At 47.9% G+C, this 15,303-nt stretch overlaps 1 protein-coding gene across 14 annotated transcripts in view; it reads right to left on the bottom strand.

Moving 5' to 3' along the window:
- The window catches only part of IKZF1 (IKAROS family zinc finger 1), a 96,307-nt gene that overhangs the window by 18,205 nt on the left and 62,799 nt on the right, over positions 1-15,303 (bottom strand). For 10 of the 14 annotated variants that reach the window (XM_070471942.1, XM_070471954.1, XM_070471968.1 and 7 more), the window contains 2 exons: positions 9,295-9,555; positions 3,383-3,550 (listed from right to left, as the gene is read on the bottom strand). In XM_070471942.1, the coding sequence (XP_070328043.1) occupies positions 3,383-3,550; positions 9,295-9,555 (429 nt within the window). The remainder of the gene's footprint in view (positions 1-3,382; positions 3,551-9,294; positions 9,556-15,303) is intronic. The other 4 variants (XM_070471994.1, XM_070471993.1, XM_070471992.1 and 1 more) reach the window with 1 other exon arrangement.

Here is a 15,303-nt window from a genome sequence, read left to right as displayed (position 1 = left end):
TCCAAAGACCCTTAGAAGAGCATGGCTTCTCTTAAATAGAGCGGCCCTGTCCAACAGAATTTACTAGGAAGAAGGAAGTGCTCTCCCCCCGGCTGTCCAGTACGGCAGTCACGAACCATGTGTGAGCACTGGTCGGTCAAAGTATGGTCTGTGCCACTAAGAGCAGAAATTTGAATTCTAATTTTAAGTAATTAAAAAGTAAATCCCACCTATGGCTTGTGGCTAATGTATTGAGCAGTGTACTTCTATACAGAGTTTAGTTCTCCCTGAATTTTATTGAGTGATATTTTACGAAAAGACTAGCACAAATTCATATCACACCTACACTTAAAGATTCTAATAGATAGTATTTTAGGAGATGAAATGGATAAAGGATATTCTATTAATTTCGATCCTAAAGCCAGAATCTTCTCCTTTTCTGCTCATATTGTTAGATTTCACATATTTGAGAGTATTATGTCAAAATCCATGCCACCCACATGTTTGGTGAAATGGCTTAACCAAAGCTTGTATTGGTTAAAGCTCTTACTTAGGTCAACAGAAGCTACAGTTTATGAAAACCAGGATGAAAACCAAAATTTGACTTCTGGAATATTTACTAGTGGGGAAAAAGAATAATTCTTTATCTGGAGAGAGTGCTGTATCCCTAACACCAGAAAAACAACACTGAAATATACAATGTTGCTTAAAAGTGCACTTTTTGTTGAGTATGCCCTTTAGAAACTAATAGAATCAAGATAACTCACTCCATGTCCTTTCTGAGAAACACTGTAACTTCAGCAAATTCCTATACATATGGCCTGAAAACCCATTTCTGTCTGAATACCCGTTTCTGTCTGAGTATATGATTGACTTTAACTCTGGAACATAAGTTTTTGGAAGCAACTGAACTACAGTGTATCTTGAAGTGTAGCCCACTATTTTGTAGGAAGGAAGGTCACTAGGCAAACTTGCAACTTCCAAAGAAAGCAGAGAAGAGGGGAGGGGGACCGTTTCCCACCATTCCAGACCACCCGAGTCCCTCTTATTAGTATGGGACAAGTTCTATAGCCGGAATCTCAGGCCACCACCAGTTGCCAGGGAAAGCTACCAGGTTGATGGCAGTTTTTAGTGGAATGGGAGTGCGGCCACTTCACAATGGAATAGAACACAACCACACTTGGGTTTGTAGACAAAGTCTGAAGTCTTCGTTTTGTTCCCATGAAACCACCTTGTAGAACCTAAATTACTGTTGTTTTTTTCTTCCCCCAGGAGCTGTGTGTCAGTGGCACTTTCTGATGGCAGAATCACCAGCAGCCCTGGATCAGTGATGGTTCTCTCCCTGTGATTTTATCTATTTTCTCACCAGTGAATCCTTAATGGAAATAAACTGTCCAAAGTGCATGATGTTGTTAGCCATACTTGGAGCAGGACACCATCATGCCACAAATGAAATAAGCAGGGATGGAGCCAGAATAACCTAAAACACGGCATTAGATGTTTCTAATTCCACTACAGGACTGATACACAGGAGGTTTCTGCTGCCAGTCAGAGTGACCTGGGATGACCATGGTAGGCGTCAAGCTAAGACTGAGTCTGGTTTTTCTACCAAAGGGGTGCCGTGTGTCCTCCCAACTCCAACGCAGTATCACCACCAGCTGTGCCGGCGTCGGCTTGCCTCTGAAGGACCTGGTGGAGTGGCTCTGCCCCAGACCTCGTGGTGGGCTCCGTACACAGACAGCGTACAGATCTGGAGCCTGTGGGGACCCTATGAACCTTCACCTCTCGGGGGACAACACATGCACTCCTTATCGTCCACGCTGCAAGCACCCGAGAATGCTCGCTGTCACGGGGTCAGCGTCCCACTTTGGGGAAATGCCGTCTTCCTGTCCCCTGCAGCAAAGTCCTCCCAGCCCTCAGCAGCGCCCTGGCCCAGGGTCACCCACTGATCTCCCGCTGTGGGAGGGGCCACTGGTTTCAAGTGGCTCCTTCCTCAGGAGAGTTTAGGCCACTCGCCCACACCATACCATCCTGGTTTTCTAAGAGCATCTAGGAGCCTCCTCTATGCTGATGGTCAGGAAGGAGGTCAGAACAAGGGGAGATGGCTGGGCCAAGCACCTGAGACCCAGACCGGCAGCCTGCCCCCCACAACTGTCCCCAGGGCCTCCCGAGGAGCCCCTGGAGGAGGACATCCCCCCATACCCATAAAGGCCCCCCAGCCCCTTTCTAGGACCACTCACAGAGCCACACATTCACTGAGAACTTTTCCAAAGGTGAACCCAGAAACCTCTCCCTGGAGACCCGCGGTCTCCTCCCTGCACCCCTGCCGTCCCTACACACGGATTGTGGCTCCCAGTACACACTGCAGCTTTGCTGTCTCTTCCCTGAGGAGCTCAACGAATGTGTGAAGGCCTCAGACCCTGGCATTAACTACACTCACTATCTAAAGGGCAGAGACCGCCTGAGTCCAGGCCAACCTTCTCCAAGGACATGCACCCCCTCCTCTGGGGCAGGGGCCTCTTTGAGGTGCTGCCCTGGGGGTGATGGGGAGCTGTTGGTCTAGACGGTAAGCCCCCTGAGGGCAGGGGAAGGGCGTGATGTCAGACGCCCCCAGGGACAGTACACAGGTCTCACTCTGTCTTCCTCTTACCTGGAAGATCACAGGGTCACTGGATGACGAAACGCCAAGGAATTTTCTATGGACGCAGGAGATCTAGTATAATCAGAGGTTGATCTGGGCTCCCAGGCTGGAGCACTTCAAATACTGTGGAGCATTCACAGGTACCATCATCTCACTGAGACCCCAATTACCCGGATGGGTTTATCACATTCTGGTAACAGCTCCAAACTGGCCTCTCCCACTGGGGCCTCAGTCAGCCTCTGGTGTGACTGCTATATTGGGTCCCTTTGGGCCCCTTTGGGGGTGCACCAGGCAACACCAATCAGGACAGAATCACCTTTGCAAAGAAAACTATCCCCATGATGACCCCTGACATGCTTGGCCTTAAACAGCAACGAGGGTGGCTTCACAATGTTCATGGAGAGATGTATTTGGAAACTTCAGGGCATTGGCAGCAGACTCAGGACAAGTGCAAGCTGGTAAAATCTTTGCAAAGAAAAACCCACTTACCTGAAAAATGGAATGAGGAGGACTGCTCTTAAAATATTCTAAGATGAGACGTGTGTGTGTGTGTGTGTGTGTGTGTGTGTGTGCACGAGCTTGTGTAATATTCCCCACCCTTTTCCTCTGGTTGATTGGGAGACCAGAGCACGTGGGGGGAGGGCGCGGATGCTCCAACTGGGTGCAGCAATGCCCAGGGGACTGATCCTGGGAGTAGGGCTGCCCCAGAGGGAGCCAGGCGCCCCCGAGCTGAGCCCGCCAGCGCCCACCCGGGGGACCTACCGGAGTGCGTCCTCAGGTGGCCGGTGAGGGCGTCCCGCCGGCGACACGCGTAGTTGCAGAGGTGGCATTTGAAGGGCTTCTCCCCTGAGTGCAGCTTGATGTGCCGGAGCAAGTTGCCTTTCTGCGTGAACGAGGCCCCGCACTGGTTGCACTGGAATGGTCGCTCTCCTGGGGGGACAAGAGGCAGAGCGGTGAGAGCGGAACTCAGCGGGGACGGAGGAGGACACGGCGAGAAAGTTGTTTCCCACGGGCCCGGTGACTTCCACCGGCTGCAGGTTTGATAGAACATGAGGCTTTCAGACTAAACCTGCCAGTTCCTTAACGCTTCACTGGTTGGGTCAATTTGATCTGAAAATCTAATTTTTTTCCCCTAAATCAGAATGGCACATCACAATGCAAATTCAAACTCATTTAAATAAAGTGACTGCAACATTTTGTGATGAAGAGCCACTCTTCCTGATCAGCAGTTTTGGAATAAACCAATATCCAATTTTGCGTGTTGTGGCATTTGGTGGGGGTTTTAATGTGGCTTTTTTCAAAGGGTCTTTAAAATATGCCACTGAAGCAGCAAAATAAAAAGGAAACTCATTAAAAATGCATTTCAGGATCACAAGTTCATTTCAGCGTTACATTCTTATATTTAAATGAAAGGCACTTCATTATAACAGTTATAATAACTTCTTTTCATTTACATTTTCCCTGTATTTTCCCTTTCAATTTCTTCTCCATTACCTGTCTGTCCCTATGCAGGCAAATCAGGAAAGAGACAGACAGAGTGTGAGGGTGGGAGGGAGAGAAGGAGAAGGACTGCATAAAATGAGAAGTTGAGAAACTGAAGGGAAGGTTTCCATGTTCCAAAGAGAAGTCCTGCATCTCCCTCAAAATCTGAGCTGCACTGAGGGTTCTGCCTTTTTCCTTTGCCTCATAATCCTGCAGCCTTGAAGCCAGTATTAAGTCTATCCATATCTACTGAAGTCAGTTTTATTTTCAGTACAGATATTCTAAGAGATGAAACTCAGTTATTACTAGGAACTCTTTCAGGAGCAGAACCACTGGAGTGGTTCACAAAAGCAACAACAGAACAAAACAAAAAACCCACTGGATTCTCTGCTGTGTGTCAGCTCACGTCCCCCAACTCTCGACCCAACAGAGGGATGAACGGGCAGATGTGACCAAGAAACATGCTACTGACTAGTCACAGGACTCAGAACCTAAGATCAGTGAATATTTAACTCTCACTTAAAACAGGGATACATTTGTCATGTTTAAGTAAATATCAAAACTCTTTAAAAAGTGCTTTTTTTTTTAGACAAAAAGCTTTGTATGACCATGATATCTGGTATTGAGATACTATGAAAATGCATTTCCTAGTAACAACTTTACCTTAGGGAAGAAGAATGTATTAAAATGTATTTTAACAATTTTCCCAATCGATCTGCATGATTTTGGTGAACAAGACAGCACTTATCAAGAGCAATTAGAAGTGCTTCTGGTACTACTAAATCTACACCAGATTAAATTTAGAAGCCTGTGTTGGCATCTGAATTTCAAGATTATCATCATTCTTAAGTGGGAGGGATAGATGTGCTACTGGAAAAACTGAAGCGAACTTACAATGATATTCAGTTATAGACCATTTGGAATCCTAACAATAACAATATATTTGGAATTTTCCAAAGTCTATATCTAGATTGGATCTGATTGAGCAGAGGAAGTCCAGCAGATGGAAAGGTGATGGTAAAAGTAACTAACTTCCTCAATCTCTGAGTTACAAGTCCACACTAGATGAGGAGATTACAATAGCTGGTAGCAGGCAGACCCAAGAAGCATCTAATAGAGACTGTTAATTTTCTACTAGAAACACTTCTGGGCCTTCCCCCACACACGTGTGTGTGTGTGTGACTGTGGCCTTTAGCTCCAAGCAGACGGAAGAAGGAAGAAGTCAGGGTGACTGGCAGGGCGGACCCTTAGGCTGAGTGTTCTAGAGAGCTAGGCGGTCCAACGCCATGAATATGGTCATGGCAAGGATGTGGACCATTCCTGGTGACCAATGTGCCTTGTTGTGATCCCTGCCCATTGTAAAGTGCCCCCTCTACGCTAACGAGGTGCTGGGCCCCCGGCTTCTCCTGAGGTCTGAAAGGTTGGAGGGGACACCGGGTCAGACCTGCCATCCAGCCAGTGCCTGTCAGCGGAGAGAGAAAGGACAGATGGTTACAGTCATGGATCCCTTCAGCAGAACAGGGCAAGACAGGGACCGTGACTTCGAGAGTGAAATTTGTCTTCTAATTTGAGTCATCGGCTCTCATGTAGCCTGCTGGGCCTGGCGTCTTAATTCCACTGGCAAGCTTTCCTGGAAATCTATTTGTTTCTGACTGTTGTGCCGGCATGAGTATGTAACATGGGGCCTGGGGGCTGAAGTGATGACAAGGAATTCAACCCAAGGTGGCTTCCCTTTGGAGGTGTTAGCAGGAAAGGGCCCCGGAGCTAGATGGCAGGACTCGGCTCACAACACCTGGTCCTTCGCTGCCACTGCCAACTGCTCGTCCCTACAGCATGCAGCTGATGGCGAGTGAGCCCAAGCTCCTCCAAGGCTGTATTCCCTTCTAGTTAATTGGGATGAGGAGTTTTGTATCATTAATTCAAAATTTAGTTTGCAATCTCAGTGACTCTATAATCTGTCATTTCAGGGGCTCTCTGAAGAATGCCTAAGCTTCTCTTCATAACTTAATTGAGTAAAAAAGAAAGTCCATGGGCACCTACATCATAAAATTTCTGATCCTATATCCGAAGAAAGTGAATTCCTAAGTATACTGAGCCACCAGGAGTTGCCTGGGCTTACTGCAGTCATGCCCTGGGTCAGGAATCAGTGCCGAGGCTACGGCTGTCCAGTCACTAAGCCATGGACAAATCTTTGCAACTCCATGGACCTCAGTCCACCAGGCTCCTCTGGTCATGGGACTTTTCCAGGCAAGAATACTGGAGTGGGTTGCCATTTCCTTCTCCAGGGCATCTTCCTGACCTGCGGATTGACCCAAGTCTCCTGCCTGGCAGGTGGATTCTTTACCACTGAGCCACCTGGGAAGCCCAGCACCCAATGTGAGGCTATGTTCACAAAGCCTAACAGCTGCACCTTTTCACCTACAGATGGGCATAGAGCAGGCACAGGGCTGGACAGGATAACCATAATTTGGACATTTTTCTCGATGCTTCCTATTAAAAATCCTATCATTTAGAACCAGGACGCTGCACACCTGCATGGTGGGGTGCTCCCTGCATTACACGCTCCTCTCCTAACAGCCTCCCTCTGATTCTCCCGGGAGCCCTCAGGTTGGCAGGAAGGTGTTACTATGACGCTTGAGTTAAAAAAGGAGACTGAGCAGCAAACGTGGGGAAGTGAAATGACGGCATCAACGGACCACTCAGACGAAGGCAGCCACAGCCCTGGCGGGGCCAGTGATGAGGGCGTGGCTCCAGACGGGCGGGTCTTTCAGAAGGAAGCCCGGGGTGCCCAGCCCACGGGGTGGCAGGAGGTGCAAGGCCAAGCTCCCTGGGAGAGGGCCCTCTGAAATGGCCCTGTTTCTGGTTCACTATAAGCTGCACCGTGTACCACCTACAGACAGTCTGGGTCCCTGCTCCAGCTCCCAGCATCCTCTGGGTCTGGACCAGAGTCTGCATTTTCACAGGACCTCCAGTGAGTCACGGGAACTTTACCTTTGGAAAATGCGGCTCTAGAAACATGTTAGCCTTAGGAAATTCAGGGCAGCATTGGGGATTAGTAAAGCCTGCCTTTCTGATACATTCCCCTCTGATCCCATAAATGATGATATTTTGCAGTGTGACTACTCAAACCTAGTTTGGCCAACATGTTGCTATTTCTATACATACCAACCTACCACTGTATCTATGCAAAGTAGAAAAGCATTATGAAGGCAATCCAGGAGCTCCTTGTTTCAGGTTTTTTTGCTTTTTCCTTTTTAATAGAAATCAAGCTGGAATCATAAAACTGTGGTCTCTAAGTCCCTCTTTCTGGAATGAACGGCTCCGTTAGGGAAACATGTCGGTGCCTATCTGGCATGGGGCCACCATTTGTGGGCAGAAGTGGGCAGCAAACAGCCAGTCTACTCTGCATATCAATAGTTGGCAGGTTTATCATTAAATGCAATTATTCTTTTTATCAGGGCAGGCAGTCATTATATTCTGGCCATTTAGTATGCCAGCATTTCATTCAGTTATCAAATATTTATTGAAGAGAATTTTCACTGTATAGTGAGGTTTTACGTGAATTAACAGGAAAGTCATTCATTTGTCAGGTCTATTTCTCTACCAGGAATGAATTCACGTGGGTCCCAGTGCATCCTGTAAGGGGTCTCTCACCACGTAACCTACGTTCACTTTAATTTCTGCCTCCTGACTACTCTCCCGTGAGCTTCCCTTAGGGCTGAATGTGCTGGGGATTGTTCATGGGATAATAGGGGGATTAACAGGCACATTAGGAAAAAACAAAGTTTGCTAAACTGTAGAAGTTAAGTTTTTATCGAAAATGAATGTTGCTTGAAAGTAAATGTATTATATACAGTTTTTCCAGATGGATGGCAACCAAAAATCATTTTGGGAACTGCCTGATTCAAATACAAAAATGACAGCTCTACAAAGATCCGCATTTCCTTACAACCCAGTTGTTTTGCTCCATGAATTCTCTGAGTTCCTGCTTCATTTTTGATAATCAGATAAGCGTGTGGCCCAGGGAAGGATCATGAGGCCACAATGCTCATCTTCTTCCTCACTTCCCTGAGCTGGGTTACGAAACCCACTCTGCCTTCTCAATCTGCGGTTTCGCCAGCTTGCTTGTCTCCTCTTGTGGAGAGCAGGGGCAGACCCTGGCTTTAGGATGACCTAATCCTAACCCTAACCGCAGCCCCCTGCCACCACCCCCGGCAGCAGGGGCTCAGGGCATGTTTATGTCCAAACTTTTAGTGACCACTGGAGTTGGCACATTTATTGTCTTTTTCTACCTTTAAAGCAGAAGAGTAAAGTTTATATTCAGTTCTAAAGACTCTTAATGCATGCCGTTAAAGGTAAGGTGTGCCCTGTTAGTATTTTATTTTGAAGATTCTTTAGGGCCACATTTCTGGTGGGTGCACGTGACTGGTCATCCAGCATGACTGCACCCAGGGGCACTCCAGCCCCCAATGTGGGAACATGTCAGGAGCTCAGGTGCAGACTTCAGTTTGCCCTCTTTCATTTCTGGATCCAGAATACTTTCTCTTCTGCTGCAAAGCTTCCATCCCCCACATCCACTAGGGTGGGGGTCTAGGTATTAAATTCTTTACCAATTTGAGAAGGTCTCCTGCATTGCAGGCAGATCCTTTACTGTCTGAGCCGCCAGGGAAGCCCTCAGATGGGAGCTGGTGGCAAGCAAACCATCTCGGTGGGAGTGTCACCTTGGAGAAGAAGCCTTCTGAAAACAAACTCTTTCTGAAAGACTACATTTTGCTGCTATTCCATCAGCATTCAATGAACGTTTCTAAGGATCAAGCCCTGTCAGTTCAAATACCCCCAACATGCATCTTCCACTCCTGGTTTCTTAGCGGACAATCTGAGGAGTGGATTTCAGGGTATCAGCCTCTTACTCTGTTTTGTTTCCTTATGGGTGAACCATCGGGCACAGCCCCGCTGCCCCTATTTAGCGAGTAGAACCTCAGGCCCTTGTCAGAACTCACACACCTGTTCCCTTTCCCTTTCTGTTTATAGCTTTAGTTTAGAGGATCCAATCGGTGCATGCTTAGAAGTCCTTCTGGATGAACAGGGAGGCTACACCTCGCTCAGGACACTCGGCCGGGAAGGGCCTTGTCCTCTGCGACACCCCGTGGGCCCCTCCAGGCCACCGAAGGAGGAACTACGCCAGGCCTTACCAGTGTGGCTTCTCTTGTGGACCATGAGTACATTGGGGCCGATGCAAATGATCCCACAGACATCACACTTTAGTTTGCCGTTAGGGAGTCGAATGCCTCCAGCTCCTGACAAGGCTTTGCTGCCTTGGACACTGTGCGAGCCATTCATTTTCTCTCCGGAGGCATCGAGCATCCGCAAGTCCTCCGCACACTCTTCCCCATTCACTTCACAGGCACGCCCATTCTCTTCATCACTCTGAGTCTCTACTTTAACATTACCGGCTGAAAGAGACAATACAACACAGGGCGCTGCTCAGTGTCAGGCAAAAACAGAACAGCACCGCCCAGCAGCAAAGCAACCCAGCAGGAGTGACAGCTTCCAAACACAGGTTCTCAGCAGCTTAGCCCGGGGGGCAGCAGCCCGGCCCGGACCCGTCCGCCCACAGCGGGCTGTGACGCGTGGCAGTCGGCATCACGGGGCTGGGTCAGCTGCCTGCCCTTTCTGTAGGTCTGAATGCCAGGGGGTGAAGATGCATGGAAAAGCCATTTATAAATTCTCACTTTAGATTGGGGGGGCATGGGGGCTCTCATGGGGTAAGGTCACCAGGTCCACCGTGACAGCCCCTCTGAAGTGATCCGAGGCCAGGTCCAACACCCTGTGAGCCAGCAGAACCCCTGATCCCAGAAGGTGAGTGACCATCAAGTAATCCAGCCCCCACGGGTGGGGGCCCTTGTTTGGCGAACCCCCCTGAGAAGTGCTTATCTAGCTGATAAAGTCCCCTTAAGCATAAGGATAAGCATAAGCTTCCTTTCCTTCATTCATTCATGTATTAATAAATGTGGGGACCAAACTCAGCAAACACACCCTCAGATTTCTGACTGCAGATTCCTGAAAGCATTTTGTTTGTTTCTTTGGCACATGACCACTCTAAACCCTTCTTATTCCATAGTGATAATAAAACCTGTATCCTAAAGTAGGGCCACGAGCCTCAGGTTTCTTCCAGTTGCTCAAGGGTTGACTGGGATGGCCTGTGAACGTAATCAGATCTGTACTAGCTTTCCAGAAAGGAAGACTCCCGTGTGGGCATGGGGAGGGGGAACAGGGGAGGTGGCGGGCTCTTGGTTATGATACGACAACCACTGTCCACTTCGCACTGTTGTCTCCTCAGCATCACATTTAGGGTCATTATTTCTGTCATTCATGTATTTTCCTTGGTAAAGAAAACAGATATTTGGTTTGCACTCTTCTGAAACACCAACTGATAAGGGATGGCTGAATCCAACCCTGCGATGACCAGGAGAAACTGCAGTTACACTGAAAGCCCTCGTGTTCATCACAGTCTCTCCAGATGAACAAGAGGAAGGAGGTAAATTATGCCAGGTAAAATCATCAATGAGATAGACAGTAACCATGACAACAAAATTTTTGATTGGCGTTGTGAATCAGTGGTTCTCCCACTGTGGTCTCTGGACCAGAACAGCAGACAGAACTTGCTGCAAGAGCAGACTTTGGGGTCCACCTCAGACCCACTGAACAAGACCCACCCCAGACCCGCCCCTGGGGATGGGTCCTGCCTCGGACACTTCCACTTCCACTAGAGTCTGAGAAAGCCTGTGCAAGTAACAAGCTCAACACATTTCTCATGATTGGCAAGCCCAGTGCCAAAACTCGGAAATCAGAATTCCTGGTTTGGAATCTCAGCTCCATTCTTTATAAATGCTGAGATCTGGTACAACCCATGTACCCTCTCTGTACCTTGGTTTCCTCATCTGTAAAACTGGAAACTGTCAGCATTGGCCCAACTGGAGCTTTGAGAGAACTGAGAAGGTAAAAAGATGGCTTTCTGCCATCAGGACCCACACCCTGGTCCGGAGGTGGCGGTGGGCAGCACAGGGAAAGCATGTCAGGAGTGAACAGGATGAGGACAATGGGGATGGAAAGTGAGGGACGAATGTCACCTTTAATCTCACAGATGCCCTCACGCTAGAAGTCGTGACACCCGTCTGACAGCAGTCCATGAAGGCGGGACTTTGTCATTATTCTGCCAAGTGACATTTTCTCTGAGAACTGTATTCATAGACTCAAGAAACCAGGAAACTGGAAAGGCCTGAGATCTTTTTGTAAGTTACCCTCCAACCATTGTGGATCCTCTGAAATGGTTTTAGGTAGATGTATTCAGCACCACAAGAGGCTAAGCGCAAAGAAGAAAATTCAGTATCCTGTGATAGTCTAGTTTTATGGGAAAAAAGTAGGCAGACCCCCAATTTGGGGGTCCCCAGATCACTGCGCAAGGGCAGGGGAGCGTAAAGGTCAGGGGACTAGACAGGGGGTTGGAGTCACATGGAGACACATGGGGTCACAGGAGCCAGCAGGCACATGCTGGGGATGCAGAGCTGGAAGCTGCCTGCACTTGGGGGTGGCGTGGGGGGCAGAATTCAAGGCTAGACGGTCACAGAAAGGTCTGTGGCAAGTGAGAGGGGGGCGGGGGTTGGAGGTGAGACCCAGTGGGCCACACATCAGCCACTGGCTCAGCAGATTCAAGCATGTGTGAATTTTTTCTCGGTGTGAAGGGGAAGTTCCTATCTCTTTGTGGACAAATGCACCCTGGGTGCCGGCTGCGTGGAAAAGGTGCAGAGACGCCCCCAACCCAAGGTGGGTGTCCACGAAAAAGGCCTCTCATCTCGCGAGGAGGTGAATATAGGCGGCGGTCGTGCTATTCTCGTACATGACGGAAATCAGGGCAGAGAACTGTCTTAATACGAGGCAAACACAGATCAGACCTCAAAAGTTGAAATCTAACATACATCCATGTAAGGCCCACAGACTGCAGAAGACACATTTGAGAAACACAAGCTCAGACGGGGTGTTCTGGCTTCACTTCTGTACATGTGAAAGTGGCTGGGGGGGGTTCACGTGATGGTGAGCTTGACTAGCAACGTGGCCCAAGAAAAGGACAGTAGGAGCTGCAGACTTGGGGGCCCACAGTACTGACCTACAGAGACTCCCTGCCGCACAGGCTGGACGCCCCCTTCAAACAGGTGCACACAGTCCGGAAGGGGTCAGAAGGAAGGAAACCGGGGGTCACAGAAGCCCATTCTTAGATGTCGAGGGGCCCCAATGCGCTGGGCTCAGACACAAGGCTCGGGCTGAGAGCAGAGATGCCCCCGATCCCAAGTTCCTGAATGAAGGGAGGCAGGCGGGAAGACGAAAGGGGGACTGGAGGCCCCCTGCCCCCGACCCCAAGTTCCTGAATGAAGGGAGGCAGGCGGGAAGACGCAAGGGGGGACTGGAGGCCCTCTTGAGGGGGATCCCTGCCCTGGGGGGCCTCCACACTGCTGGAGACCAGAAGGCAAGCCTGGAGCGTGGTGCTGGTGGGTGGCTCTGGCAGCCAGGCTCCCCCTCAAGGCACCAGAGGGGCGGGCGCGGGTGTGGAGGGCCTGTCCCTGCCTCTTGTAGGCACCTTCCCAGGAAGGCTCTCAGGTCTGAGAGCTGGTGGGTCCGTTGTTTTGAGCTGCACAGCCTGGAGCACTCAGGCGCACCAGCCTTTGCTCAGACTAGTGAAGGAGGAGACTGGGAACAGATGGCGGGTGTGTACTAAAGCCATCCGCAGGTCCACACCCCAACACTCCACAGCCCAACCAAAGAGACGGGCAGGGCCCCTGCATCCTTGCATGAGAATGCCATGTGGTCAGCCCTCTTGTTTGCTTCCTCAGACCCATCCTGTCACCAATTCCAGGAACCAGTCATCCTTCCTAACTTGCATTTAGTGTTCCGTGGTCCAGTCCATAGATGCTATCTCTGTGGGCATCCCCTCTCTGAATTCCTAAACCATTCCATCGGCTCTGTTTCTCTGGACCCCAAGCTGCTTAGTTGCACTACTGCTTCTATGAAATGTTATACTCTCCCTGAATATAAGGATTATACTTATAAATATTTTGTAACTCTGTCCTTCCACCACTTAGAAAATGTCAAACTCAGTACGGTGCTGAATGGAACTGATTAAATATAGAACATGAAATAGAGCCTGAGTTTCCTGACCCTGGAACACGTTGGCTCAGGCCTAACCGTGCAGCTAACTTTCCCACCGAGTCCGGGAGCTAATGGACGAGGCCCCACTGTCATTATTTAATAAACATGGCTGCCTGCAGAGTGGATGTGCCTTCAAGCCCTGGGCCAAAAGCTACTTTCTTTCCAAGATGCAATTTAAAATTTGGGAAAAGGAAAGTCTCGTTGTTATACATCTCAGAGGCTTTCTATGTTAATAGTAACAGGACAGTCCTTAGAGTGACCCTGGGTGCCTAAACATTAGCACATAGACAAGGTTAGCCCTGTGAGAATCCAGAGAACTCGGGGTCATTGGGGCCAGGAGGCCTGGATCTGCTGCCAACTGTTGTGTGGCCTCACGAAAGATTAAAACATTTTAATGCAAAGAGATAAAGCACACTGGCAGCCTCGCCTCACAGATAGATTCTGTTTCCCCATCACTTTCCCTCCCCTTTAGAATGCGTCTATATATTTATAGGTAAGGTAAAGCATTGGTACTCAGATGGCATTTTTCCACTGAACAGATAGCCCCTAAACTATGAGCTTAGACCAGGTAAGCTCAAAATGCTCAATATTTTAAATGAAAAAACCAGGAGACAGAAATATCCCTGCAACTGGTGACTAGCTAGGAAAGAGCAAATGTATTTAAGGTGTATCTTGAATGAAGATAATTAAAAATGTTATATGAAGAGAGATGTGTAGAAGTTTTCGTGCTGCCTCTAAAGGTTTATGAAAACCTTTAAGCACTTTAAGGTTAATAAAACCACTGATTAGAACTTATAGCATTGAAAACACAGGATTTTTCATTGCAAGGAGACATGATTACTTCCTTTACTTCACTAATGGGAAGGTAGCCATGCCCTTCTCCGGGGGATCTTCCTGACCCAGTGACTGAAGCCAGGTCTCCTGCATTGCAGGCGGATTCTTTACCATCTGAGCCGCCAGGGGAGCCCTCAACTAGAAATATGCTTGTCCTTATTTGATGTTTTGGGTTTTAAAAGGAATGAAATCAGAGAGAGATAAAAGAGGACGAGCATGAAAAACGAATGAGTTACTAGCATATTTACATTTTCCTCAGGTAACAGGGGACACAAATTTAGATAGAAGAGGGTCAAGCAGCTTGTTTTTAATTTTCAGCAAGCGACGAAAGAGAGCTAAGTGAGGTGGACAATTCTCCACCATGACCACTAGGTGGTGATGTTGGCCCAGAACAGTTGGGTTGCTTGTTCGGGTGGGGACCTCAAGATCAACAGTTACAACTTGGGTATGTGGAAGGGGGTGGGGAAGGAAGAGAGAAGAGATACTAAAACCTTGTGAACCCAACTGTATAAACGTATAGACAGGAAGTGCATTGAAACATGTATCATCTATCTTACAGTATCTGCAAGTATTGTATATCTTTACAGGCAGCAATTTTTTACAAACTTAAGTCTTCACCAAAGGATCTTCTCCAACACTGCAACATGCTTGATCTTAAACCTTTCTCAGATTTAATGAAAATATGTCAGAATGTATTATCTTACTCTTAAGTGCATTTGACTTTTTAATATTTCAACAAATATTTCCATATTTCATCTCAAAATTAATACTAGTTCTCTGTCCTACTACCTTAAAAGCATTTTATATAATCACATAAGTACACATACAAATACATATATACACACATATACACATTTATATATACATACATATAGATCTCACAGAAATAAATACCAAACTGTTTTAAAGTCAATTCACAGGAACATTAGTAAGAGAAAGATCTCTATAACTTTTATAAACTGGAAAAACAGTCAGTGTAGGCTGCAGGAAAAGGGGTAACCCTAGGTTTATAACTGCTAAACCCTTTCGGTGCCAAAGAGTTTCTGATAGCCAGGATATCATAAACCTTTCTTTAACTGCTCCTGATACCTTTGAGATTAGAGTTTGTGTTAATACTTGTTACAGGATTAAGCATGGCTTATCTTCTGATATTGTTTTATAACATT

Source organism: Odocoileus virginianus, chromosome 1, assembly GCF_023699985.2.
Source record: "Odocoileus virginianus isolate 20LAN1187 ecotype Illinois chromosome 1, Ovbor_1.2, whole genome shotgun sequence".
In the NCBI taxonomy this organism is placed as follows: domain Eukaryota; kingdom Metazoa; phylum Chordata; class Mammalia; order Artiodactyla; family Cervidae; genus Odocoileus; species Odocoileus virginianus.
The sequence above is the reverse complement of the archived record's forward strand: the minus strand, read 5'-3'. Positions and strand labels throughout refer to the sequence as shown.